Source organism: Felis catus, chromosome X, assembly GCF_018350175.1.
Source record: "Felis catus isolate Fca126 chromosome X, F.catus_Fca126_mat1.0, whole genome shotgun sequence".
NCBI classification, from domain to species: Eukaryota; Metazoa; Chordata; class Mammalia; order Carnivora; family Felidae; genus Felis; species Felis catus.
This window is the reverse complement of record NC_058386.1, coordinates 15,588,317-15,615,121: the sequence shown is the minus strand read 5'-3', so window position 1 is coordinate 15,615,121 and position 26,805 is coordinate 15,588,317. Positions and strand designations below refer to the sequence as shown.

At 46.1% G+C, this 26,805-nt stretch overlaps 2 protein-coding genes across 5 annotated transcripts in view; one reads left to right on the top strand and one right to left on the bottom strand.

Annotated features, from left to right (window-relative positions):
• MAP3K15 (mitogen-activated protein kinase kinase kinase 15) overlaps positions 1 to 9,206 on the top strand; it is a 123,835-nt gene extending 114,629 nt beyond the window's left edge. For 3 of the 4 annotated variants that reach the window (XM_045050412.1, XM_045050414.1, XM_045050413.1), the window contains exons 21-27: positions 689 to 848; positions 1,305 to 1,458; positions 2,402 to 2,587; positions 3,220 to 3,325; positions 4,390 to 4,615; positions 6,892 to 7,004; positions 7,833 to 9,206. In XM_045050412.1, the coding sequence (XP_044906347.1) occupies positions 689 to 848; positions 1,305 to 1,458; positions 2,402 to 2,587; positions 3,220 to 3,325; positions 4,390 to 4,615; positions 6,892 to 7,004; positions 7,833 to 7,954 (1,067 nt within the window). In that variant the 3' untranslated portion in view covers positions 7,955 to 9,206. Of the gene's footprint in view, positions 1 to 688; positions 849 to 1,304; positions 1,459 to 2,401; positions 2,588 to 3,219; positions 3,326 to 4,389; positions 4,616 to 6,891; positions 7,005 to 7,832 lie in introns of those variants that run through there. The other variant, XM_045050415.1, reaches the window with a different exon arrangement.
• On the bottom strand, positions 7,751 to 24,142 carry PDHA1 (pyruvate dehydrogenase E1 subunit alpha 1). The gene is made up of 11 exons (XM_004001537.5): positions 23,983 to 24,142; positions 18,797 to 18,856; positions 18,068 to 18,241; positions 16,982 to 17,108; positions 16,250 to 16,341; positions 14,783 to 14,875; positions 13,828 to 13,983; positions 13,585 to 13,656; positions 11,433 to 11,500; positions 10,111 to 10,219; positions 7,751 to 9,778 (listed from the first exon to the last, which is right to left on the bottom strand). Exons 1-11 carry the CDS (start codon positions 24,037 to 24,039, stop codon positions 9,614 to 9,616), a joined length of 1,173 nt encoding a protein of 390 aa, XP_004001586.2. The 5' UTR covers positions 24,040 to 24,142; the 3' UTR covers positions 7,751 to 9,613.
• Between the last annotated feature and the right edge of the window lie 2,663 nt (positions 24,143 to 26,805).

Genomic DNA, 26,805 nt, shown 5'->3' with positions numbered 1-26,805 from the left:
GGCCCCTCTGTCACCGAGAGTGCCTGCTCTCCAGAGCCGCACGCACGGAGCCTGTCCCTGTGAAGAGTGGCAGGGATTGGTGCAGGGGGCGTAAGAGTGGTCACACCCAGCCAGTGAATGTCCCTTGATTTCCTGACGGAGGGAGCCCCACAGGTGACAGCGGCACCCCCCCCCCTTGTTCAAGTCTTTCATTTGAGATTGTGCCGAGAAGGGAGGCCAGGGGTGCCCTGCCTGGGTTTTGGGTCTTCGGTTGGTGCAGAGCCTGGCCTTTCCCCCTCTGCTGCTCCTGACCTTGATTAAGGGGTACAGTAGCTGTCCTACAGGTCACTGAAGCGAAGTGGCCCCTTCTAGGGCAACGAGCCCTACCTGGCAATGACATAAATGTGGCCTCTGGAAAGAAAGCTGTTGGTTTTCTCTTTCCTGGTGTGAATGGAGTAGAAGCCAGGACAGATGCTCGGCATCTTGCTCGGGGGTGACGAGTTGTGTTTCTGTCAGTGTTTCCTGCAGGCTGGTTAGAGACGCGGTCTTGGGCCTCAGACCTGCTAAAATGGAACCTACATTTCAGGGACCCCGGGTGATTGACTATACCGCCCCGTTAGAACAGCACAGACCTAACAGTGCCTGCATGGGTCACCTGGCCTGAGGGGCTGAGGCTCACCCTCCCCCCTCCCTGTCTGCCCCCACACAGAGGGTACCCGGGGCGCCACCCTGGCCCTGCCCACGTCTGGGGAGCCCATGGGCAGCAGCAGCAGTGACCACGGCTCTGTCTCCCCGGACTCTGATGCACAGATGGACATGTTCTTCGAGAAGGCCCGGGCACCCAAGCACCAGCTCAGCCCCCTGCATAGGTACGGCCCACCCACTTCCCTACACTGTGGGCCAGGAGCCAAATCCCTCCCAGGTGAAAACCAGATGACCGCCAGGGGCTTTAGCTTTCTGCACGGTTAGTAGGGCGGCCAACAGTGCAGGTGAAGGCGGCGGGCAGCGTGTTCACTGCGGTCACTTCCCCATCTTCCTGTTCCTTCCCCATCTTCCTGTTCCTTCCCCTCCTCTCTCATCCCCTCCGCCCCTCCTCCCACCGTCCCCATTTTCTCTCCCTTTCTTCCCTTCTCTCTCCCTCTCTCAAAACTGGTGCTGTGGGGGTTAGAAAAAACACTGCATCTCTCTTCCACCTGCCTGCCTCCTGCAGTTTCACCTTAAGGGTGGGGACTGCCAACTCGCCTCTTAGCCCCTCCCCTGTGGCATCCCAGCCTGGAGACTTTGTTCCAGGACATGCGGGGATTGTCGCATGTGTTTGTCTGCAGCGTTCCAGATGAGAGCGCAGCCTCCCCCCCGGAGGACAGGGACCCGGGCCTCTTCCTGCTGCGCAAAGACAGTGAGTGCCGCGCCATGCTGTACAAAATCCTCTGGGAGGAGCAGAACCAGGTGGCTTCCAACCTGCAGGAGTGCGTGGTCCAGGTAGGGCCGGGTCGGGGCTGCTGCTCATGCCGCCCCCTCTGCCTGGCACCAGGTCCCGGAACAGGGACGAGTCTCCTGCTGCCCTGGACGGTTTGCAAAGTTACGGTAATCACCATAAGTATTTCCCAATGCCCTTCCCTCTTCCAACAAGACAAAAGAAAATACAAAGCAAAAAAAAAGACTCCACCAAAGCCTGAATTTGCGGAACACTGCGGTGAACCGAGGCATGGCGTGGTGCTGCCCCCTGGCGTAAAACAAGCCAAATGCAGCACGAAGCTTAGGGACTCACAGCTTTTGCCCTTCACTCACGTTAAACCTTCGTTTTGAACCCCCAGCTGCAGGACACATTGAGTTGCCCTCAGAAGCTGGGAAAAGGCCACTTTAGGGGGAAAGGTTATGGATAAAAATGTTTGCATTTTAAACTTTTTTTTAATGTTTTATTTATTTTTGAGACAGAGACAGAGCATGAATGGGGGAGGGTCAGAGAGAAAGGGAGACACAGAATCTGAAGCAGGCCCCAGGCTCTGAGCTGTCAGCACAGAGCCCGACGCGGGGCTCGAACTCACGGACCGTGAGATCATGACCTGAGCCGAAGTCGGATGCTTAACCGACTGAGCCACCCAGGCGCCCCAAAATGTTTGCATTTTAACTTACTTTGGAAGCGGGAAGGTCAAGGCCACTTGCCCTGCTATGAACTGTACCTTCTACCAGGAGCCGGCAGAGGGGGATCAGTTAGAAGGGGTTCAACAACAGGATGGCAAAACCATTCCTGGGGGGGGAGTGGGCAGTGAGGAGAGGGGGCTGCCTAATGAAAGACCTGGGGGGAATTCCAGACAGACCCTTTCTCACCTGGGGAGCCCACAGAATACATCTTGAGTTTCCCCCTCTCTGACTTACTCAGTGAAAATTATTTGCGGGGGGGGGGGGGGGGGTTCGTGATCAGAGTTCAGAAGACTTGCATCTCTCAGCCGGCCACATCAAGCAAATAATTGGGATCCTGAGGGACTTCATCCGCTCCCCGGAGCACAGAGTGATGGCATCCACGATATCAAAGCTAAAGATGGCCCTGGACTTTGACAGCTCGTCCATCAATCAGATTCATCTGGTACTGTTCGGATTTCAGGATGCTGTAAGTGTTCCGTCTGGCTCTAGAGAACGTGCTAGAAGGCAGGAAGCCCACTGAAGTGGCTCACAGCCGGGACCCTGGAGTTCAGTTACCATCTTCTCCCCTAGTCCCCATCTCTTCTGTGTACACCTGAATCCCTAGTTTCAGCAGTTCATTCTAAACACAGAATATGCAAGTACAGGTGAACGAGGGGATTGTATCTGGCCACTAAGAGCAGGAGTGTAGGACTTGGGAACAAGTGGCATCTGCCAGCTGAGTAGGCATGGGGTTTAAGCTTATGTGTCTGTGCAGACAGATGTGAGTTGCTCCAGGCGTGAGACCGTGTCTGGTCCAGCTTTGTGTCCCACGTCCCCAGCGAAGAGCCTGACTTTTCATAGGTGCACCAGAAATACTCTCAGAGTAAACAACAACGAGCCCGGTGCGGGAGATCCGATCACTGCACCCATCCCGAAGACCCGGCATGACTTAGGGTCAGCTTGGAGGGAGACCCAGTCCGGAGGGAACGTATGTCAGGTAGAGATGCAGGGCAGCACGGTTAACATTTTATCTCTGAGTAGAAGTAAACTAGAATTCGTAAGAACTCCTATTTCTTGAACGTACAGCAGACCAGAAATCTGGATTTTTGTGATTTATAGGTGAATAAAGTTTTGAGGAACCATTTAATTAGGCCCCACTGGATGTTTGCGATGGACACCGTCATCCGGCGAGCGGTGCAGGCTGCGGTCAGCATTCTCATCCCGGGTAAGCGTGCAGCCTTCGCGGTCCAGGGCGGGCTCAGGCCACGGGCGAGGTCACACGTGTGCTCCGCCCTCAGCAGTGGTTTTCTCCTTCCCATCTGGGCAGTATACTTCCCTGCAATTCAGCGAACGCTAGCAACTTCTGGAGCCATACTTCTGTGTCCCCTACCCATAACCAAGGAGACTGCACAGAGCCAAAACTTGTCATCGGAGAGGGAGCCCTGGGCCTGAGGGCCGGGATCCCGCAGTGCCCCCCGCCTTCACTCAGGAATGCCTACTGGTGGCTTGATGGTGCTTACTACGGGCTCCGTCTCCTGTCAGAATCATCATGGGGTAGCTCTAGAAATCTTTGGCTTTTTTTAAGTTGCTTTCTTCAGTTAGAGACAGCGTGAATGGGGGAGGGGCACAGACAGGGAGAATCCCAAGCAGGCTCTGCTCGGTCAGCACAGACCCCGCCGCGGGGCTTGAACTCATGAAACCAAGATCATGACCTGAGCTGAAGTGGACAGTCACATGCTTAACGAGCCACCCAGGGGCCCCAGTTTTTGGCTTTTGTACCTCTCATTTGTCATTTGTGAAGCCACAGAGCCGCTTAATACCCAAGTTCTCTCTCCTGCGGTGACTTCATCCTCGGAGGGGGAGGCTCTGCGCCACTCGTGTTGACATTGCCGCTTCCTCTCTTGACTTTGCTCCCTCCCTGTCATGTCCTCTCCTGCCTGGTTCTCGTTAAACCCCACTCCAAGCGGGCACCTTTTCTGTAGTAGAACCACCCAGGCCAGGCCAGGTTGGAAGCCTGGTTGCACCTCTGTAAAGCCATCCTTGGCTAACTAACTTAACGTCATTCAGCCTCAGTTTGCTCATCTATAAACTGGCCGTGAGCATCTTTTCACTGCTGAGAATGGAGTAACGTCTCCGCCCCATTTATTTATAACGTCAGCAGTCCCTTGATGGAGCACTGCCTCGCTGGGCCAGCCTCCGAACACTCCCGTTCGCTGGCATAAGGACAGAAGCTCCACTGAGCCCTGGCCTTGTATCACCACGGTCCTTTCTCCTTCCGTCATCTCACAGAGCTCCGAGCCCACTTCGAGCCCACGTCAGAGACCGAAGGGGAGGAGAAGGACCCAGATGAGGTGGAGGACGACTCTCCCCCCGCAGACCTGCCCGGGAGTGAAGGGCACGCGGCATACCGAGGGAGCAGCCCCCCGTCAGCGGGCGCCCCAGAGCCACAGCCCCAGCAGCTCCACCACCGGCACCTGAGCCTCCAGCTGGGCCAGCTCAGGCAAGAAACCAACAGGTGGGCAGGGGTGGGACAGTGACTTGGGCCAGGAAGGTTATCACTCTGCTTGCCTGAGGGTCTCACCCGGGTCTCGGAAAAGCATCTTCACCAACAAAGTGGGCAAGGGGGGGTGGTCTCAGCTTCAACTGGGGGAGAAAGCCTCCCCTTCTTTAACGTTAGGAATCAGAGAGCTGCGATGCCTTGCCACCAGGCACAGAGCAATCAGCCGTGCCGAAGGCACCAGCGTCTGGGGAGTTTTTTCTGTCTCTTCACCAAGGTGAGCCCCCTGGCATGGTGTGTGGGTTCGGCAGAGAGCAGTGGACAGCTGCAGCCTGCCCCTACGGACGTAGCCAAGCCAGGGGTTGGTGTCCCATAACCCTGACCCTGCAGAAGTTTACCCTCCCCTCTTTGAATCTCTTCCGTGTGATTTGTCAGAATTAGCCGGCAGGCATTCGTGGCCTTCTTTCCCAGCCAGGGGACCCTGGCATTGGTGTGAGGTACCCCCAAGAGAGCTGGTCTGTTTTGTTCACTTCCTGGCACATAGTAGATATTCGAAAATATTTGTCAAATGAGTAAAATGAGTCCCGTTTGCCCTGGGTAATCACATCAGTAGACCTATAAAGGACAGAACCCACGGGCAGAGCAAATGAGTTGGTCCTGGTTCCAGATGATGCCTTGTTGCCATATGATCACTACTAATGCCAATTAAGAATTGACAGGGAGATATGGTATCAGCTATCCATATTTTGGAAGAAACATTGTATACACTCCAGGGATCTCTGAAGTTTGACCTTAGGCAGATCTAATCACTTCTTTTTAGAGACCTACAGGGTTTTTGTTTTCATTTTTTTAAGCTTCTTTATTTTCAGAGAAAGAGTGCAAGTGGGGAGGGGCAGGGGGAGAGAGAATCCCAAGCAGGCTCCACGCCATCAGCACAGAGCCTGACGTGGGGCTCGCTCCCACGAACCCGTGAGCAGACATCAGGAGTCGGACCCTTACTGACCGAGGCACCCAGGCGCCCTGAGACCTGGAGTTGTAGTTAATAGGTAGCGGTAGCAAAATTGTGAAAGCTTTTAAACTATGACACCTGTGGAAGCTCGTGATAATTAGCACCACTTTAAAATATTTTCTGGTGGGGCGCCTGGGTGGCTCGGTCGGTTGAGCGCCCGACTTCAGCTCAGGTGATGATGATCATGGCTTGTGAGCTGGAGCCCCACACCGGGCTCTGTGCCGACAGCTCAGAGCCTGGAACCTGCTTCTGATTCTGTCTCCTCCTCTCTCTGCCCCTCCTCCACTTTTCCTCTGTCTCTCCCTCTCAAAAATAAATGTCAAAAAAAATTAATAAAAAATTTTCTGGTAAGGTTTATAATTACTAAATTCCTAAACCGTTACATATGGGCTCAGTGGCTCTTCATCTACACTGCTGATAGTCCTTCTGTTACTTTGCAGTTTCAGTAGAATTAGTAATGACAGCAGCCGACTACAGATGGCAGACAAGCACGCCCTCCCTCGGTAGCACGCCTGTCCCTACGGCACGGAGATGCCTTAGCTGCTGTCAGGTAGAGCACGAGGATGGCACCTCCCACCCAGAGTGGTGTGGCCTGGAGGCACCTGGTCTGTCCTGAGTGGGAGGCCAGCCGCTGTGAAGCATTTAGCAGTCACTGGTCCCACAGACGTCTGGAGCTGTATTCCTCCCGCTTGAGGGGGTCTTTTTGCCGGCTCCCTCCCACCACTGTCCATCAGAAGCAGGGGCACCTGGGTGGCTCAGTCGGTTGAGTATCCAACTTCGGCTCAGGTCATGATCTCAAAGTTTGTGAGTTCGAGCCCCACATCGGGCTCGCTGCTTTCCCTCTATCCCCCTCTCTCTGCCCCTCCCCTGCTTGCACGTGCTCTCTAGCTCTCAGAAATAAATATTAAAAAAAGAAGCAGCAGGGCTTCTAGCTCCTTGGCCTCCTCCCCAGAGGAGAAAGAGCCTGAGAACTAGTTTCAGCAACTTGATCTGACGCAGGGAGACAAGTTGTAATTATCAGATCCTTCCTGGCTGAGTTTACCGATCACCCTCAGGTTATCTTTCTGGTTCCTGATAGGTTTTGAGACAAAATAGACCCATGCCCTGAGTGCTGGTCTTTTTTTTCCAAAGGGAGGAAACACAAGGTAGGTGCCCAGGTACAGGCTGCAGCCAGATTGTTGGGACTGTGTAATTTTCTTTCAACCTGTAAGGTTCAACAAATGTTTGTGAATTGAACTGAATAATGTTAGGCTCTCTCTCGATAATGGCTTGTTTGTTTAACCAGACTTTTGGAACACCTAGTTCAGAAAGAGAGAGAGTACCAGAATCTTCTACGGCAAACCCTAGAGCAGAAAACTCAAGAATTATATCATCTTCAGTTACAGTTCAAATCTAATGGTGAGTAATTTTCCACTTGCTCTGACTTGGGGGAGCGAGACCACTGAAAATCTGCCTAACGGTCTAGTCAGCCTTGACACTGCTGCAGTTATTCTCTATGAAACCAGCAAGCACTCCAGTAGATTCTGGAATACTAATCAACGATAAAAAGGAACTGCCGGTACATTCAAAAACACAGATGAATCACAAATGCATTATGCTAAGTGAAGGCAGATTCAAAGGCTACACACTAGGACTTCCTAAGTATGGAATATTTATATATGCAGTACTCTGTTAAAGGCAAAACTACAGGGACAGAAAACCAATCAGAATGGGGGCAGGGAGGGGACAGATTATTCAAGGCCACAACAACTTTTTGGGGTGATGAAAATGTCTTACCGCATACCTAAACAGGGCGATTTACTACCTACCTTCTGAATTCATTGTGTGCCTACAAAAGGGCTACAGCTGCCTCTTGGAATGTAGAATGGATAGGCGCTGGTACAAAAATCTCAATACTGAATTGTTTCCTCATTTGATTTCCAGTGCAGATAAGGATGGGATTCCTTACAAAAGGCATTTTAAAGACTAGAATAAGCATTTAAAGTGGTAGACCTATAGCATATCAAATTCCAAAGAAGGAAAATCACCCTTACCTGTGGTTCCTTTAATCTCTGGAAAGTGAAGCCAAGAACTGTGTGATGTTGTGCACTGTGGACTAGAGCTGCTAAGACAGGTTTAATGAATTAATTTGCTTTCAAGTCACATTTACGTTCTGGAATAGTTTATTTCATCCAACTTATCTTTGCAGAATTAATATACAACAAAACAAATCTCTCATCGTTGCAGATACTCCAGAGAACCCAGCATCCCCACCTGGGTCTCATGGGCAGAAAACAGATAAAGAGCTTGTAGACTGGTTACAAGAGAAAGGAGCCGATGCGAGTACAATAGAAAAGGTAAATTTGTAACAAAAAGACATTCCTATGCTGTAATAATAACAAATAATAATAGCAGCTTAGCTCTTATGTATTTGATGTCTGTTTCAGATTGTTGAAGAGGGTTATACACTTTCTGATATTCTAAATGATATCACTAAGGAAGATCTAAGACACCTTAGACTACGGTAAGAATGGCTTCAAAACACTAACAGAAAATGACTTTTTTTCCCTGTGCTTATGCTTTTAAATAAAGCAGTAGAAAACAAAGGGCTGGTAACTTTCCCCCTTCATTGAGATTAATTTCCTATCTAGGTAGTGTGTTTTCTAAGCCACAATCTCAGCCCCCAACTCTGGAGGTTTCCTAGGATCAGGTTGCGTATGAGTCAGAAAGAGGGAGGGGAAACACAAAAGCTCTCCCCCTCCCATCTTCTGCCATCCATGCGCCATCCAACCCTTTTTATTCTCTAGCAACCTGGCATTCCTGCACATACCTCGCAGGTCACGTCCCCTTCCTACTGGGCACAAATACAAGAGGACGTATCTTCAAGTTAGGAACTGCATTTTGGCAAATCTAGACAAGTCTAGAATTACTTAACATAGCTTTTGACATAAGAGCTACCCAGGTATTTGGTGGGGTTTTGAAGTTCTTTTCTTACCACTCTAAAAAAAGACTCTGGATTGTTTCCTAGTGGCGGTCTCCTCTGCAGGCTCTGGACAGCAGTCTCCCAGTACAGAAGAAAGGCTCAGGGGTCCCTGGCCTCCCAAGATGAGGCTGAAACTGTCGGCTAAGCCAGGGAATAGAGGGAGCCAAGAGCTGTCATCTTTGTTTAAACTTCTATTAACGTGACATGAATTTCACCGAGTTTACACAAGGAAACCACCACTATTTAAGACCTTGAAGTTTTAAAGACTTACAGAAACGGGATGGGTTTTTTAAACGTGTTGTTACTTATCAACATGTTTTAAAGGTGAGTGGAACCTTAGCATTGTGAGAACAGTGACTGAACCTTAATTTTGACATCCCAGAATAGTATGGCGTTCTTAAAAACGGATGAAAATTCCGTACACCCTATAGCACTTACTGGAAAGCAGGCTGGCATCACTGTTCTAGACCATGGGGTACTTACAAGATTAAAATGTTAAGAATATGCCTTCTGTCTGATACTGAATGTACATAGAAAACTATGTTTTGTATTTAATATATAAATGAAGAGGTCTTATTTAAAAATGGAATTGTCCTTCTGTACCCTGCCTGGATATAATAAATATTGCGTTTTATTGAGCAGTGGTCAGTGTGAATCGGCTTCAGCCTCCACACGCACACTGGTGATGGACACTTGCCACTACAAGGGTCCAGGGAATGATCCTACTCCCCTCGACTGATGGCAGGGTTGGACAGGTAGAAATGGCCATTTTTCACTTAATGTATACGATTTAGCAAATACTTTTCAATTAAAAGAAATAGAACTATTTTAAGGAAATAAGTCTAAAATACCCTTTGTAACTTTCACACTAAATACTTAGGTGTGCAATAACGTCTTTCAACGCAACACTATACAAAACACATGCAATTACTATCTTAGCCTACATCCTTTCTTTTTATGGGTTTTTCTTGCTTAATGTTAAAAGTGGAGAACACAGAGTCCCTTACAGTTGAAAGTATCACCATCCGTGATGTGCAGTTTCCCTTTAACTGATGGACTTAAACTTGATCCACTGATTTGCACCCCGAACTTCAAAAGGTGGGTCGCTGCTGTAAATGTGATAGCCTAGTTCTTCCAAAGGCGGTTCAGGATCAGCGGTGGCAAACTGGGCAGCATCCTCAATCTCTTTCCTCACTTCAACATCAATTTCCTAAAAATCAGATTATAGTTCGGGAGGTTTTTGAACACACAGCAGCTTAGGTACCAACTAGCTCTACCTGGAACCTGTTGCTAGTATACAAGTGCTAATAGTTGCTATTTTTGAAGGCGATGATTGTTTTTTTAAATTTTGGAACATTTATGAATTTAACATCCAAAGTCTATTTTTAGGGAAAAAAGAATGGTGCTACCGGGAGCGTTAAAGCTTTTGCAAATACGACTGATTCATGTGCTGTGAAACCTTCCCATTTACGGAGGCAGTTTCCCCAGGAGCGGCAGCTTTCTGTGTGCAGAAAAACACGTTGCCCAGAAAGGAGAGCCTACCTTTAATTCCTCAACACTGGCCAGGTTGCTGTTCACCATTCTATCCTTGAGAAGCATAATAGGGTCACTCTTACTTCTTACTTCCTGAATCTCCTCTCGTGTACGGTAACTACAGGGAGGCAGACGAATAGGTAAGAACATTTCCGGTACCCCACCTCTAACAATTCTCTAAGAGCTGCTTAGTGTCTTTGATAGGAAACTCTACCCTGGCACTTCCCCCGGCTTCTCAGGCGGTCTGACAACAGGGGCCAAGCCTTTATTTGCTTCTTGGCTCTAGATGAAGGGTAGGAAGGACGGGGTAGAGCCTCTTTATGTGCCCTCTTCTATGATGCACCTGACCCCTGAACAACGTGGGGGTCAGAAGCACCAACTCCCCATACACCCCGTAGAAAATCTGCAAATTTTGACTCCCCCAAAAAACACATTTTGTACATGTGTATTATATTCTTAATGTAAACTAGAAAATGTTAAAATCAGAGAAAAAAATACCGTTCTGTAAGAAATGGACCCATGCGGTTCAAACCTGTATCGTTCAAGGGTCAACTGCACTTCCTTGTCCTAAGTCACATATAACCCCACAAGGAAGGGCTCTACCATTTTTTTGCAAACACCAAGGACATTTTTCCCACTTGCTCTTTATAACGTTTTCCCTTAGAACTCCAATCTACTCCAAGGCTTGTCAGGGCTTACTCTAACTCTACTTCTTTTAACTGTGTCACACGCTGGGATGGCAGCATTACATGCCAGAATCACTAAATCGACAAGTAAAACTATCTTCCTACCATAACCTACCTCTCACTGATAGATTTCAACATGTTGAATACCCCACGTGCCAGGTGGCCTCACTCCACACCAGCCAGCTTTTCAAATTCTGAGTCTTCATGGGGGTAGTGCCTACAAAAGCTACATGCCCCTAAATACATAAACTCTCCATACCGTCGACCTGTTTTATGCAATGATTTCTCTCTGCAGTTTTTGTTAAAGTAACCTCTACCCCGAAAGTGGGGCCCGAGCTCCCAATGGAGACACAAAGTCGCATGCTCTACCAACTGAGCCAGCCCGGCGTCCCCCTCTGCAATTTTTTTTATTGCTGCTCTTGCTAACAAGAGCATAGTGCATGCTGTGTATTATAGGCATTTTCAGAATGCTTCCAGGCAAAGACTCCTATAACTACTTTACTTGATGTCAACTAATTCACCGCATGAAGCCCACTGGTGTCTGGCCTCCAAAGCAAAGGCAGAAATGTTTGCTTTTTCATGTGAGTAGCCACACACAAAGCCCAGCCACTTGGGACACCACACTCAGATTTCCCATGACCGTACCTGACACCAGGGTCACTCATGCTATGTCCGTGGTAGCGGTAAGTCTGTAGCTCCATCAGTATGGGCCCCTAAAACAGAACCCAGTAGAGACTGAGATGATGGGCACAGCATATCCTTTCAGAATCAAAGATCTTCTTGTCAATCTGTAAACTGGCTGAGTGGTCAAGAATTCCTATTACCGGACGTAGCTGTTCTCATTTCTAATACCTGTGTATTCCATTTCATCCTTCTCATTTTTTTTTTTTTTTAATGTTTGTTGAGAGAGGGAACACAAGCGGGGAAGCGGCAAAGACACGATGTGAAGCAGGCTCTGAGCTGTCAGTGCAGAGCCTGATGCAGGACTCAAACCCATGAACCATGAGACCGTGACCTGAGCCAAAGCCGGATGCTTAACTGACTGAGCCACCCAGGTGCCCCTCCTCCTCATTCTTAACAGGAACTTACTGGAATCCAAAAGGCATTTAACATGTTATAGAGCCCACATGATCTTAATCATTTTATTAGCATGGTCTTTGATATATAATAATCCTATGAAACAGCTGAGATTTAATGAAGAAAAACCTATTAGCAGTTATGACACCAAGGAGGAGGGTGTCAGTTTATCTCATCTAGTTTTCCCCCTCAGTCACAGAGGACATGATCTACAAACATTTGGATCCTTTTAGAAAGCTAGAGAAAAACACGAACATAAGATCTCACAGAATAAGACTAAAAGCAAACCTGTATGTGCTGGAAAGTACAGAAGGCAGAAGAACTAAAGCTAGGCTGGGTAGGTGAATCTCCTCCCCCCATTTCACGCAGTGTTTCAGAGGGGCTGGCGACCAATCCTGCTGCACACGGATCTGGCGAGTGTGTGACGAAGACGGCAGTCATGGACAACATCTGCTGTTTAACCCTGCGACTCTGCCGGCCAGCCTGACCACCCCTAGGACACCTTCCTCCTGCTACGCCAGCCCCCTTCCAGAAGACGAGGTTGAACACTGAGGGGGAGAGGGTGGATCTAGGATCCCCGGGCAGTTTGGGTGCGGTAGTTCAAGTGCCTGGGGTCCGATCTGGGCTGTGGCGTACAGCAGCTATGTACCCTTGACTGCTCTGCGCCTTAGGTTCCGGTCTCACAGATGAGGGACCGGACTCAAGAGTTGTGCCAATGAACACATGAGAAGTATTTACTGCATCACCCGACCTACGTCAATTCCTCAGGAACTGTCACCTATTCTTTCTGTTCTGTGTCATCCAGGAGCTACTGAGAAGCGCAGTGAGTTGGGCTAAGGGTTTCTAGATTCCTCTAGTTCCAAGATCAGGCTGGGAAAGTCAACACATACCACAAACCGGTGATAACGTTTCTACATATGTTTGTACCCCACATATTCTTTCAGGAACTGGGGAAGAGGGGAATGATACCCACCTCCCAAGCCTGGACCTCTTCTAGTCTTGGGAGTCTGAATACAGACCGCTGAGCTCACTGCCACCTCAGTCATACTCTACATTTCCCCCTCTGCTCCACCCCCTGCCCCACTAGCATCACTGCTGTCCGAATCTTACCACACAGGGGAGGTCACTGAAAGGTCAACCCTAAGGACATGCTTTCTGGGCTGTGCAACACCAACTTAGGGAGAACATCGTTCTTTCCACCAGCTCTGATGGCACCTTCGCCAACCTCACTGTTGCCCTCTTCCTCTACTGCTCTCCCTGAAAGGTCAAGATTCTCAACTGGAACAGGAAGACTAGGATTACACACTTGAACCATAATATTTAACTTAGAGAAGACAAGCTTACACTGAACACCTGTTATCCAAGCAAAGTTCTGTGCTGAGCATTGTGAGGGTCTCCAGTGTTCATTCGAGGGGCTTATGGAGGGGGTGGGTGGGTAGAGGTTGGAGGCAAACCACAAGGCAAAATGCTGAGGAAGCACTCAAAAGATTTGCCCTAAATGGAGGCAACGTGGGATCTTTCGTTTCCCAAAAGGTGAGCTACCAAGACCACACTATTTACAAAGGGCCCCGATTCACTTGACTCTGCTTCTACTTTATACATAACCTCAACTACCAGCTACCCCTGAAGAGCTACGATAGACACACGGGAGACATTCTTTTAACTTTAAGACAAACATCAATAGAAACCTCTAGCCCACAGGCCTAAGAGAAAGCCTTACCTTTCCAGATCTACAGTAGGCGGCTGCAAACCTCGTCGCCTCCCGGACACACAGGATATCCATTCCATCTACCTGTTGATACACAGGAAAGGGGCAGAACATAAATCAACCTAAAACCATTTTATTTTTACAGGACCTATGTGTGCACTAAAAACCGAGAACTCTTCAACGTGTGTGAGATTGTCAAGGTCACGCACAGAGGCATCAAGGGGGTAGCCCTGGCTTCACACCAGATGTCCTTACCCTCAGCCCAGGAATGAAGTCACCTCTCTTGTAGTAATCCGTGCTGGCCGCTGCTCTCTCAACGGATGTTCCCATTCCATAGCGGTTATTTTCACAGATGAAAATACATGGCAATTTCCACAAAGCTGCCATATTGTAAGCTTCGAATATCTGACCCTGGAAGTATGTAGAAGTTCAAATGGTTTCATTTTGCCATTTTTCTCTAGACTTCTTCATCATCCCCCGCAGCTGCCCCCTGACACAGAAGTTTTCACAAAACACGAAATGCCTCACCTTCCACAAACCAGCTTTTGAAACCAACGAGTGTGTGTTAGGGACAAGCAGCAGCAAACATCTCTTTTTGCAACCCAAGGCAGGCACAAACCAAATACCACCACTTGTTAAGTGGGGTCAAGGCAGTAGTACGAAACACACTGGCTCTGTGGCTACCTGGTTTTATGCTTTATTGTAAATGCTAGGAGACCCGATGGATAACCAGAGTGAACCAGTGCCTGAGAATCAGCATCCAGAGCAGTGCCTCAGAGTATTGTGCACGGGCTGGTGATGACTCGGGCCATGACAGAAGTACAGAAAGAGTCGCGGCTCACAGACCGTGAGAGGAGTCTGACGATGCCAGGGCATCCAAGAGAATCAGTCTGTACGTTACGGTACTGATTGAAGAATTGGTTTGCAACGGGGTAAGATGTGAAAAGGTCTTTCAGCCGCCGAGCGTTTGTGAAGCACTGAGGTAGAGGCAAAGGAGAGTTCCCTCACGGGTGTGCCCGTACAAAGCGCTTGGTGAACAGGCCATGAAGTAAACCTTTAATCTGGCCATAAAACCAAGTTTTAGCTTTCCACGAATGGCTACTTCAACTAATAAGCAATATATTTTTTCTCTATAAATGAACTATGAACGTTCAACGCTTTAGGAATAAAACTGCAATGGTTATTAAAAACTTAAGAGGCATATACTCACTTGGTTAGCAGCACCATCGCCATATAAAGTCAAACAGACCTCATCCTTTCCGTTATACTTACAGGCCAGAGCAATCCCTGCTCCCAGGGGCACCTAATATTAAGGACAACCAAGAAAAGAACCACTGAGGTTTATATATACAATGGAATACTACTTGGCAAGGAGAAAGAAGGAAATCCTGCCATTTGCAGCAACGTGGATGGAACTAGAGGGTATTATGCTAAGTAAGTCAGAGAAAAACAGATACCATATGTTTTCACTCATATGTGGAACTTGAGAAACTTAACAGAAGACCATGGGGGAGGGGAAGGGGAAAAAAATAGTTACAAACAGAAAGGGAGGGAGGCAAACCATAAGGTTGATGGGGGGGGTGGGGGAAAATGGGTGATGGGCATTGAAGAGGGCATTGGTTGGGATGAGCACTGGGTGTTGTATATAAGCAATGAATCAAGGGAATCTACCCCCAAAACCAAGAGGACACTGTATAGACTGTCTGTTAGCCAACTTCCCTCCATGAGGAGGGAAATTAATGCTCCGCATTTTAACTCCTGGCCAGAATTTAAGATAAAAATTACAGTGTCACTGCAAACTCCCTCTTCCACTGCTATCTCTAACTACTCCACCCCCATAATTACAAACTGGTAAAACAGCATGAATAATTCTCATTCTCTTTTAACCATGAAACAACATTTCTGCAAAGATTCCACTACTAAAGAGCCAAAACATGAAACCTAATTTTTTTTGACATATAATAGAATTTCATTAGAAAACAAACCAAACAATCTAGTTACATTTTTACACTGTTACTTCTTCACTATTCACTAACTGATGAGAACGAAGAGAACTACATAAGCAAGAAAGCTGGATTTATTTCTAACTAGGCCCCTAAGATCCTGATCACCTGCCTTTCCTTGTCAGACACTAGCATCAGCAGTCTACAGCAGGGGGAGGTAGGCCAAAGTGGATGTGACAAAGCAATCAATGTACTTAAATGGAAAAGGTGAAGGTACAGCTGTTACTACAGACTCTTGCTTCCTTATAAAACCTGACAAATACCTAAAAGGAAGAATTTTAAATCACTGTCCAAACCTGTTTATTAACTGATCAAATGGTAGGCTATGAAGCAACAGGTCTTTTAAAAAACACCAGGCTCCCTGGGGTGCCTGGGTAGCTCAGTCGGTTAAGCATCCGACTTCGGCTCAGGTCATGAACTCACTGCTCGTGGGTTTGAGACTCTGTGCTGACAGCTCAGAGCCTGGAGCCGCCTTCAGATTCTGTCTCTCTCTCTCTCTCTCTCAAATATAAAATATAACCTAAAAACATAAAAATTTTAAAAAAAAGTACACCAAGCCCCCACAGTCCTAAAATACTTCAAGAGGAACATTCTCTGGGGTGTGAAGATCTTTAAGACATGGTCTAAGGCCAAATCAAGGCAAGCATGCAATCCTCATCCTCATCTCGGGTCACCTGAGCTCCAACGATGCCGTTGCCCCCGTAGAAGTTTTTGGCATACATATGCATCGATCCGCCTTTCCCTTTAGCGCAACCTCCTCTTCGTCCTAGAAATGGCAGAATATACACATCAAAAACCAAATATACAAAAGAAAATCGCACGCCAAGTATTTACTGAGAGGGTCAACCACAGGGACTCACAGGCTAATTCAACTGTATAAGCACCCATCCCTCTATGCAAATACATGTTCCACTACATCCTTTCATGAACACCAATCCAGTCGCATGTCCTTGACCTTTATCCTTTAGACGTTATCATGATACCCTGGACTTTTTTTCCAGTTATAAACATCTTCTGATTTCCCCTACACTGGTACAATGAACAGTTCAAAAGTCAAAGGGGACATGAAAAAGATTCCTAGAATTTAAATTGCATACAATGAAATGCTCCTACCCCATTTACTTTCTATGACTGCTAGATTTCTACTGGCATGCTTGAGTGATCAACAGTATTCTGATTTTACGGAGCTAACATTTTTAAACTTCTACCTGAAGGACCAGATGACCTCAAAAACGGTCAGCTTACTCAAAAGCACAAGAGAGGTACCAGAGCACCAAAAGGAGAGGCTTTCTTTTTTTTTTTTTTAACTCAAAAACGTTTTAATATTAAGTTGTAATAGCATCTTAATATGAGAGATCTGCAAAGTTATTTCAGTAATTTTTCTTTTTTGAAAATCAACAGCAAACCTGTAAGCTCTGCAAGAATTTCTCGGACAGAAAGTCCACGAGTAAAGGTGAAGCCATGAGCCCGATAGGCTGTGATAAGATGGTCTGTGGGATTTATGCCGGCCTCCAGGCCCACACAACAAGCTTCCTGCATTAAAAGAAGCAGCAGCAATGAGTCAATACAATTCACATTTCTAGATAAAAGAATCCCTAGAATATTAGGAAACATTTGGCCTAGCGGAACTCTTTAATAACCACAAAAAGAGCTCTATTTTTCATCACAAACAGAGTAGAGGGTAAAGCACAAGCCAGAAGCTGCAAACCGGCAATCCACAGATGCACAGTTTCAAGCCCATATAGTGATATGGAAAAAATCCCGAATTAGACATCAACATTAATATTGGGGGAATTTCATGTGAAAATCCAGACTTCTGTCTTCTCTAGAAGAAACAAACAACAGGAAGCACTAATCTCATATGTCCACATGGCATCAACCGGCTAGAACCAAGTTATGATGCCCCTGGTGGGCAGGGGGGCTGCCTGCTCAAGGTCACTACCAGTCCTAGTCACCGTTCTCTAGTTTTGTACAGCTGGCCTTCTTCACTCCTTTATTGCACCTAGCTAGTCCCCACAGGCATTTGAATTTGTAACCCTTGGCCTAAATCCACAAGACAAAAATCAAAATGAAAACCCTTCCCCCCAAAAGTATATCCAGTACAGGTGATCACAGTGCCATGTAAGGCACAGGGGCATGTGAAAAAATTCTCCAGTGTAAGCTTCATAGCAGGTCTCGGCATTCTCATCTTTACTCTGACAAGCCAGTCTCGAGTCCTTCTGATGCAAAAGGCAAGGTAAAAACCAGTAAATACAAACCATACTGAGGCACCTGGGTGGCTCAGTTGGTTGAGCGTCTCTTGATTTAGGCTCAGGTCTTGATCCCAGGGTCATGGGACCGAGCCCAGCAATGGGCTCTGTGCTGAATGTGGAGTCTGCTTGGGATTCTCTCTCTCTCTGCCCCTACCCCCATGCTCTCTAATTAAAAAACCCAAAACAACCATACTTAAATTCCTAACTCTAACATGGTTTTATTACAAAACCACCACTTACCTGACCATCACACAAGTGACAAAAACCACGAATAATTTTCTGTTTATACAGCTGATCTGCCTTTAATTCCATTCGGCGAACAGTCTGCATCATCCTATAGTATTTGAGCCCATCCTCCCTGGTGAGTACCGTGGTGACAGGAGGGCCCTCTTCCAGTCGGTGAAGATCACATTTCTGAAATGGAATCAGACAGTTAACTTCCAGTTACTACAACAAAAACACTGCCAACCCATTCTAAGATCTAATATCGCAACAATATTTAATTCAAAAAGCTGCAGAAGAGCACACTGGAAATGCTACATATTGCTTCTGACTCCTTAAATCATAAAGTTCACTGTGCAATGGGGTGGAGTAGAAAAGAAATATTTCTAAGACGACTTTCACTGAGAACCCCTCGAAGTCAAAGGAGTTACAGGTTGAAAGACAAACTTTTAAAGAAGCACTCTATTCCTATTGAAATATTTTACTGAAACAACATTCTAAATTTTGGATTAAGTTTTCAATTTTTTTAGGTCTCCCCCCTTCCCCCTCCCCAAAACACCAGCAAGCTGCTGAGCAAGAAAAGTGAATTCTAACTTTTGCTAAACTTCTCTGAACCTCTGACTCTAGAACATTTGGAAGAAAATGGTAAAAGAGCATGAATATCAAAATGTTCGATTTCAAAGGTAAAACTCTGTAACAAAGTATACCTGTGGAAATATTATTAACACAAAGCAAAACACCTCTTACCTTAATTTCAAATGTAGCATCATTTGCAAAATTACGGGATGCCACCAGCACTCTGCTTGCCTTGAAAGACCAAAATATACAAACATATCAGTACTTTTTATTTTTAGGTATTTTTGAAAGTCATTATTATTATTATTAACCAATTATCAGGATGCAGTCCTGGAATTTTCATAAGCCCCAACACATTCATGGGTTTATCTTCCTTTCTCTTCACTGTGTTGGGATCTTGTCTTCAAAATGATTCCATGCTTTGGCCAATGAAACATGATTATACACCCTTCCTGAAGGCAAACAGCAGAAACAGAAAGGAGGAAAAAAAGTCAAACCCATCCACTTAGCCATTTTGTTTCCAAAAAAATTACATTGAAAATATAATGAAGTTACTGGCCAACAGAAAAGACTAGACAATCTCTGGGCTTTGTTTATAGTTACACACTGAACAAGCTAAAGCTTTACTTTCAGAATTCTTCTTCAAATAAAACTGTGATTCCATTCCTACTTCAGGCAAACCACCATTCTATGAAATGGTTCCATAAAAAAAAAAATATTTCAAACTATTCAAAGTATGAGATAAATATGTTTGTGAGACATGTACAAGACAAAAGAAAAGATACTTAGCACTCCCTGACTTAAAAACAATGGACTTGACAGACATTTTATAATCTGAACAGCTTAGGTCTTCAGTAGGCTCCTCCTGAAGCCTCAGAAGGGAGAGATGTTCTCTGCCACAATGTTCCCTTCTTGATGTTATGGGTGGCTGTCACTGCTTGGGTGGTAAAAAGATGGGGGAAATGTTTCCTTTTCACTTTCGACTGAACATACCTGCTCACAGCAAAAATACTGCTAAGTGATGACCAAGGTCCAGACTGGACCACAAACATTTAACCAATTACTATTATTATATTAGTTTAGCCACATTCTGCCATGTTTTCACACGCTGATATGTAAAGTTACATGACTTCTCTTCATGGAGACTTGAAGCACATTCTTGACATCCCACAGAAAGTACCTGTGATGTGTTCCCACAGTGTGTCACCTTACCATCCAGCTTCTAGCACTGGACTTGATCTTGTTGAGAAGGGTAAAGACTGACCTGCTAAATGCACCTCCAAGTATACAAAAATCTCTTATTTACTTATCTTTTCACCTATCAATATACCCTTATTTAATAAAGCCAACAAAACAATGACACTGCTGTAGGAAAAATGCCTCAACACTAGAAATAAATGCTTCAGTTACAGGTAGAGAGAGTCCATTAGTATACCTAGAATACGTGAAGAAAACTGAGGAATTTGGACAGAAGCTAAGAGGGGTGAGGTGACAAACTAATTTCTGGCAATCATGAAACGGACCTATTATTTTTGCCGGTTCACAAATACTGTTGTGGGGCCAGAAATATTTCTTGTAGTGCAAAATAAATTTCCAGATACAGCTACAGAAACTGTAGTCTTCAGAAATATTTAAAACTAGAGACCTTGGGGCAGCTGGGTAACTCAGTAGGTTAAGCATCCAACTCTTGATTTCAACCCTGAACCCACGATTCAGTTCAGGAGTTTGAGCCCCATGTCGGGCTCTGTGCTTGACAGCACAGTGCTTGCTTGGGGTTTCTCTCTCTATCCCTCCTCCACTTGCACGTGCACACGTGCATGCTCCTTCTCTCAAAATAAATAAGTATTTTTAAAAATATATAAAACTAGAGACCTTGTGGAAATACTTTATTGTACACCTGAAACTAGTATTACTGTTCTCTGCAACAGTTTTCCCTTCCTGATGTTTGTATGTTAACTGTATGTTAGGCTGGAATTCAAATAAAAACTTAACTAATAAAAGCAAATAAAACTAGAGACCAAACCAGCCAGTAACCAACCATACCGGTGAAAAGGTAAATTGTTCTTTCTCCATCTTAAAGTTGAAACCAAGAATGACAGAAAATTCTATATAATAAAGAGCAGGAAGGAAAGGCCAAAGATTATGACTGCCAGAAAGCTACTCATATCTTTTCTCATCGTTTCATTATTATGAATCTCAAAAATTAGAGGAATCACTCATATAATGGGTAAAAGGAGCTGAGTTGAAGAAGCTGAAGTTAAAGAAGCTGAAAGTCCTATCAGAAGTCTGAGTATATAATAATTTGTAACTATTGAGATTGCTGAAAAAATTACCTTTCATTTTCTCTGGAGAGCCATAAAAAGCTTCTCTGTTAAATGGGATTCCTCTTTGAGAGACCATGGACAAACCCATTCACATTAAAAATAAAAACTCTGAAGTTCTTAAATACATGGGAACCATTCAAGTGAAAGGGGAAAATGGTTCAAAAATTTCAGATTCTACAAGTGTAAATTAAAAATCTTACCTATTACCTAAAAAGCCAAAAGATTACTGGTAGTGAAATTCTCACAAAATAAGGGATCATATTGGAAATACAAACAGTAAGACAAAGAATAAAAATTTTAAATGCAATTTAATCTGTGAAATAACTGAAGACACTCAACCTCATTCAAAGATGAAATCACAGGTACTTAAGTAACTTAGGTTACCCTGGGCTCTCTGCTTTCATTTTAGAGACTCTCATTTTGTAGAAGGTGCTAGCATCCAATTTCTAAAGGTTTTGTGGGTTGGTTGAAAGGTGGCAAGCCGAGAGAGAAGAGTGGAACAACATCCTAAGGCTTCCACCTAGGCCGGCCCCAGTAACCCCTGAGAAGTGAACATTGTAATAAATTACAGCAACATTTAAGGTATTAATTCTACAAGATTAATTCTTTAAGATATTAATACTACATCTACTTCACACAATGAGTTTGTTAAAGGACAAATTCCTTACACTTGTTTGTATCACCTATGCTTGGAAACAGGTTGTTTCTGTCTTGATGGCAGTAACATCAGATATGCTTCATTTTAACGACACTGTTGGAAATCAAAGTGTCAAACCCAGAATCACTGGGAATGTGTGGCAAACTGTGCAACGAGAAACTTGTCCAGTTCATCTAACAATGATCTTTTCAGTGTTAAGAAGTATAGGTTCAAAGAAGAACGTATACATCTATGATGATTCTAAAACACTTGGAACACTCTAAGCAACCTGTATTAACACAACTGAAACCTGATAAATAAGCACACTAGACCCAAGACCTTAAAGTACACTGAGCACTTTGAGGACATCTCATCAATTATTACAGTTTATGGAAACACTAATTACCTGATTCGCTCTGTCGCAGGGAGGAGCTATTAAACAGGGTTTCAGCCCACAGACACACATAATCCATGCTGAATACACAATTCTTCAAAATATTTTTCTGTGCCTTAGTATAATTAATGCCACATATACAGGCATCAGGAGAAACATGCAAAATAGCCAAAAAGGGGGGGGGGGGGGTTCAAAGTAAGGAGCATTAACTCTTTCACTGTCTCTCATCCTCAAGAATCTATTTCTGCTGTAATAATCTTTTCTCTCAATAAAAATTTGTGACTAAATGAAGTTATATTCCGCTCTGGTTTTATCCAGTTAACAAATCACTGTAACCCAAAATTCATTTCTATTTGATTTTTGAGGAGGCCAAAGTTTTATTGAGATGAAGTGCAATTTGCATTTCAGGCCAACGACTTGCCGGAAGACTGCAAAACACAACCAGGAGTATTTTGGACAGTTGAGTGAATGAGAGTCTGATATTAAATGACTTCTCTGTATTCACAGAGAAACACAGGTGACAGTAATTTGAAAACTCACATACCAATTTTCTTCTTTCTGTAGAATATCACCAATTCTATCAAAGTTTTTCTTTTCTAATGCAACCCTTTAAATGTAACATAATACCGAACTAAGACCTTTATATAATGTTGAAAATACGTTTCTATTACTTACATTCAACTTAAAACTGCAGTTGTGGAGATTAAATAGCCTAGTGCCTGGCACTTGTTAAGAGCTCAGTGTTGGTCGTATCATGTGATATACAGAAATAACACTTAAATGTGCTTATCCTTCAGGTAGATCTGGTTACAATTACACGCTAATAACTGATGAACCAAATTGTGTTTTGTAGTCATTTCAGTCAATGGGATTCCCAGAAGGCTATATACTTCCTACCTTTCGATGATATCTGCCCATACTAAGCAGAAGTGCCACAAAGTCCTGGGAGAGTTACTAGAAGCTGAATTGCAAGGCAAGTTTGGCTACAGTTATACCCAGTAACACTACCTTCCACTACCTAAGAGGTCAAAATGGTTCAAGGTCTTAGGCACATCTAAGAGCTGGAGCCGCAGCCTCCAATCACCACTGCTGTTTTCTTTAGCTACTTTTACCCTAAGCCTACGTAAGGGGGAGGGCGGTTTCCTCTGGGTTCTGCTTGACTGCCTTGGAAGCGGCTGCCAAATAAAACCTCAACGTTTAAGGGGAAGGTTTGCGGGGGGGGGAGTGGGGTGCTTTCTGGTGAGCATGACCCGGTCTTAACCCTCCAAAGCTGAATGCAGGTGTTCCATAAATGTATACCTACTGGGCACTGAAGTAACATTGAACACAGATGGCACCTACCATGTACCAGGCACTATTTGGAAAGGTTTACATACGTGTCACGCGTTTAAGCCTCACGGCAACCTCATGGGGTAAGTACTCGTACGTATTATCTTCCCTTTAGAGATAGGGGAACTGAGTACCAGAGGTTTAAAAAAACTTGCCCAAGGTCACAGGGTTAGTGAATGGTGAGGCAGGTGTTTGAACACGACCAGTTTCCGGATTTCACACTCTTAACGTACTATATGGCCTCTCAGTCAAGAGGAATAAAATTAGGAAGATTTAAAATGAATGGGCAGGATCAACTGGAGACTCGAGGAAGCCCAAGGCCCCCTTTTCCCTCTGCAGTAAATGAACGGGCATTTCTGGAGCACACCAGCTTTAGCAGGCGCAAGGAGCCGCGGCTGACCTCCACGCGGACTTTGCAGAGCTCCCGTCCCCATTAACCGCCGAAGGGCCCAGCAGCCCCTTGTCCCGGAGTCGGAGCGGAATGCACGGTGCGAAAGCAAAAACAAAAGACCCGCGGCTCCCCGGACGCCCCGCAGCGCCCTAGGCGGCACCAAACCGCGCGCCCCGAGGCCCGGGCCGTCCTCCCGCGTTCTCCAGCGTCCGGCCCGCCTTGGACCCGGGCCCCGCCTCGGCCCCGCCGGTGCCCTACCCCGGGTCGCCCACGCCGCCTCACCGGCTTCTGGGCGACGCCCGACAACACGCGGGAGACAGCTGCGAGCATTTTCCTCATGGGTTGCCGGCAGAAGCGGCGACGACTACTCCCAACAACTCAAGCGCCGTGGCCCCGGACCCTCCAAGTCTCCTTCAGGCGCCCGGAGCGGAAGCCACGCCCTAACCGCTACGTGACAGAACGGAAAGACGTCAGGCGCCGCGCCGGCCGCAGGCCTACCGGGAAGGCTCCTAAGGAGCGCCCCGCCCACCAAAAAGGCCCGCGGCCGCTCATTGGGTGTGGGAGCCAGGGCGGGCGGGGTTGGGGAAACTCCCGTCACGGCGCCACCGGCGGGTGAGGATCCGGGAACTTGAGGACGCCTGCCTGGGAAAGTGGCGCCCGGCTTCCGGGGCCCTGCGGGAAAATGGCCTTTTCCTTGGATTTTGCAACTCTGATTCGGCGTGCACGATTGGAAATCGTGCAGGTCACCTACAGTGAGCCCAGTCCTGCCGGTGCTGCACTTCTATAGCCTTCGGTCAGTACACGGGATGATTCAGATTAATGGCACGGTTGGAGCCAAAAGAGAGAATATTTGGTTTCTGTAAATGGTTATGCTGCTAACTTGAGTTTAAGAGGTCATATAACAATTGTAGAATGCTGTCCTTTCTACCTGAGACAGGATCAAAAAATCGGTTCCCCAAGTAAATACTGAGAGATCAGTGAGAGTGTAGCAGGATTCTCGCACTGATAGTCGTGACACCGACACCGAGGCTTTTCTTTCCTGGAAGCAATTTATATTCCTGCCAGTGGCACCGCTCAGTTGGGTTCGTATCCAAACAACTGAGCCCCGAACGCCACGTGGGGTAGTTTTTTTATATATTTTTTACTTCTTTGTTTCTCATATATGATAACACATAGTCTGATTAAGTGGTCTCATGTTACAAGATCGCAAAGGATGTTGTCAAGTACATAGCAAGGTTGAGGGGTTTTTTTTCTTTCCTTAGGAAGGACACCCTATGACATCCCCCCCCCCCCTTGGATGCTCAGACCCCTTTATTTAGGGTCAAAGAGCATCACCTTGGTTTAGAGGTTTATTTATATAGGCTGTTCTCCCACATATCTAGTATAGTCCATCTGAGGCCTGCCATTTGATAGCCACATTGACATTGTCCCAGGCTTCTCAGAGATGAGACAAGTTAGACAAGGGGTGGGGATCTGGCTCAAGGTTATCTGGGGCCCCCCATCATTGGGTTTTTTTGGGTAGTTGCGTTATAAAATCTTTGGCCTAGGCACGTTAAGTTTTGAACAGAGACGACGGTGAACTTTTTCTGCACTAGGCAGGACAGTTTTTTTTCCCAATAATTGAGCTTTTAAGAAGACAAGCCTGGATAGTAGGACTGGGGTGTTTTGTCCTACTATAAGGCTTGTGGGGATCTAATTTTTTAGTCTCTTATGTCCATTGTTTCCCCATGTTGGTACCAACGAAGTATTCTATCCACAAAAAGAAGGTGAGTGTTAACAGAAACCTCGCTTCATATTTTTAGCCGGCCGGGGAGGGCCTCGGCCAATCCTATGGCAAACAGTAGAGCAAGAATCACAATAATAGTGAGAAACGGGGAGTGACAGTGCATCACAGTAAGGAAACATATAGAAAATAAGGACAGTCTTTTGTTTCATCGGACTGTCGATCCCTCAAACTTCTGCCGTGCATAGATTAGTTAGCTTCCGGAGTGGCTAAAGCAGGCCTGCAGTCTCCCAGAGCCTGTGGGGTTGCAGATTGCTTCTTCCATATGGTCAGCTTGCACAGTGTTGGTGGATCAGGAATGCACTCCCAGTTTCGAGATGCTGGCCTCACTCTGCTGTAGTGAATCCAGGGACCCACTTCGGCTACTTGTAGTGCAGGTGGGGTGGACAAAATGACAGTGAACAGGCCCCTCCAGAATGGTTTTAGGGGTTGGATATTTCATTCCTTTATCCATATTGCATCTCCTGGTTTAAAGGGGTGAACGTCTGTGGTCAGATTCACAGGTAATCGTTCCCTGACCCAGTGGTGTAAGGTGGTTAGGGTAAGGCCAAGGGCCTGCATCTGTTGTTTTAGGGTTAGATTGTCTATCTCATTTAGATTCCCCCTTATGCCCTGGATAATGGGGGTGAGGACACCCATAAGGGATTTCATAAGGGGAGAAAGCACGAGCCGGGGGAGGAGCCGAGGGGGAGAGAGAGAGAGGGAGAGAGAGAGAGAGAGAGAGAGAGAGAGGGAGAGAGAGAGAATCTCAAGCGTGGAGCCTGATGTAGAGCTCCATGTCACCATAGTGAGATCATGACCTGAGCCAAAATCAAGCGTCAGATACTTAGCCTACTAAGCCACCCAGGTGCCCCTCCCAATTTGTAATGAGTAGGATATTTTCTCACTTTTTTTTCTGCCAGAAATGTCAAAACTAGAGTTGGAAGTGAACCCGAAGGTAAGGGACACTTCAGGTGTTATATGAGTGGTGACAAGCTAAGGTTGCAGTTAATAGTCATTGGCTATGGGCCATGGTGATCTCATCTGTGCTAGAACGTTAACAAAGGACTCTTGCACCTGGAGGAGGAAAGGCCAGGGAGATGGAGAAATAATTATAAAAGGCAGGGACCTGAGGAAGAGAAAATCTTAAGAAAGAGGAGAATAAAAAATAACAAGTGTTGGGGAAGGTGTGGAGAAAAGGAAACCCTCATGCACTGTTGGTAGTGATGTAAATTGTTGTGGCCACTATGGAAGACAGCATGGAGGTTCCTCAAAAAAATTAAAAATAGGGGGCGCCTGGGTGGCTCAGTCGGCTAAGCATGTGTCTTCAGCTCAGGTCATGA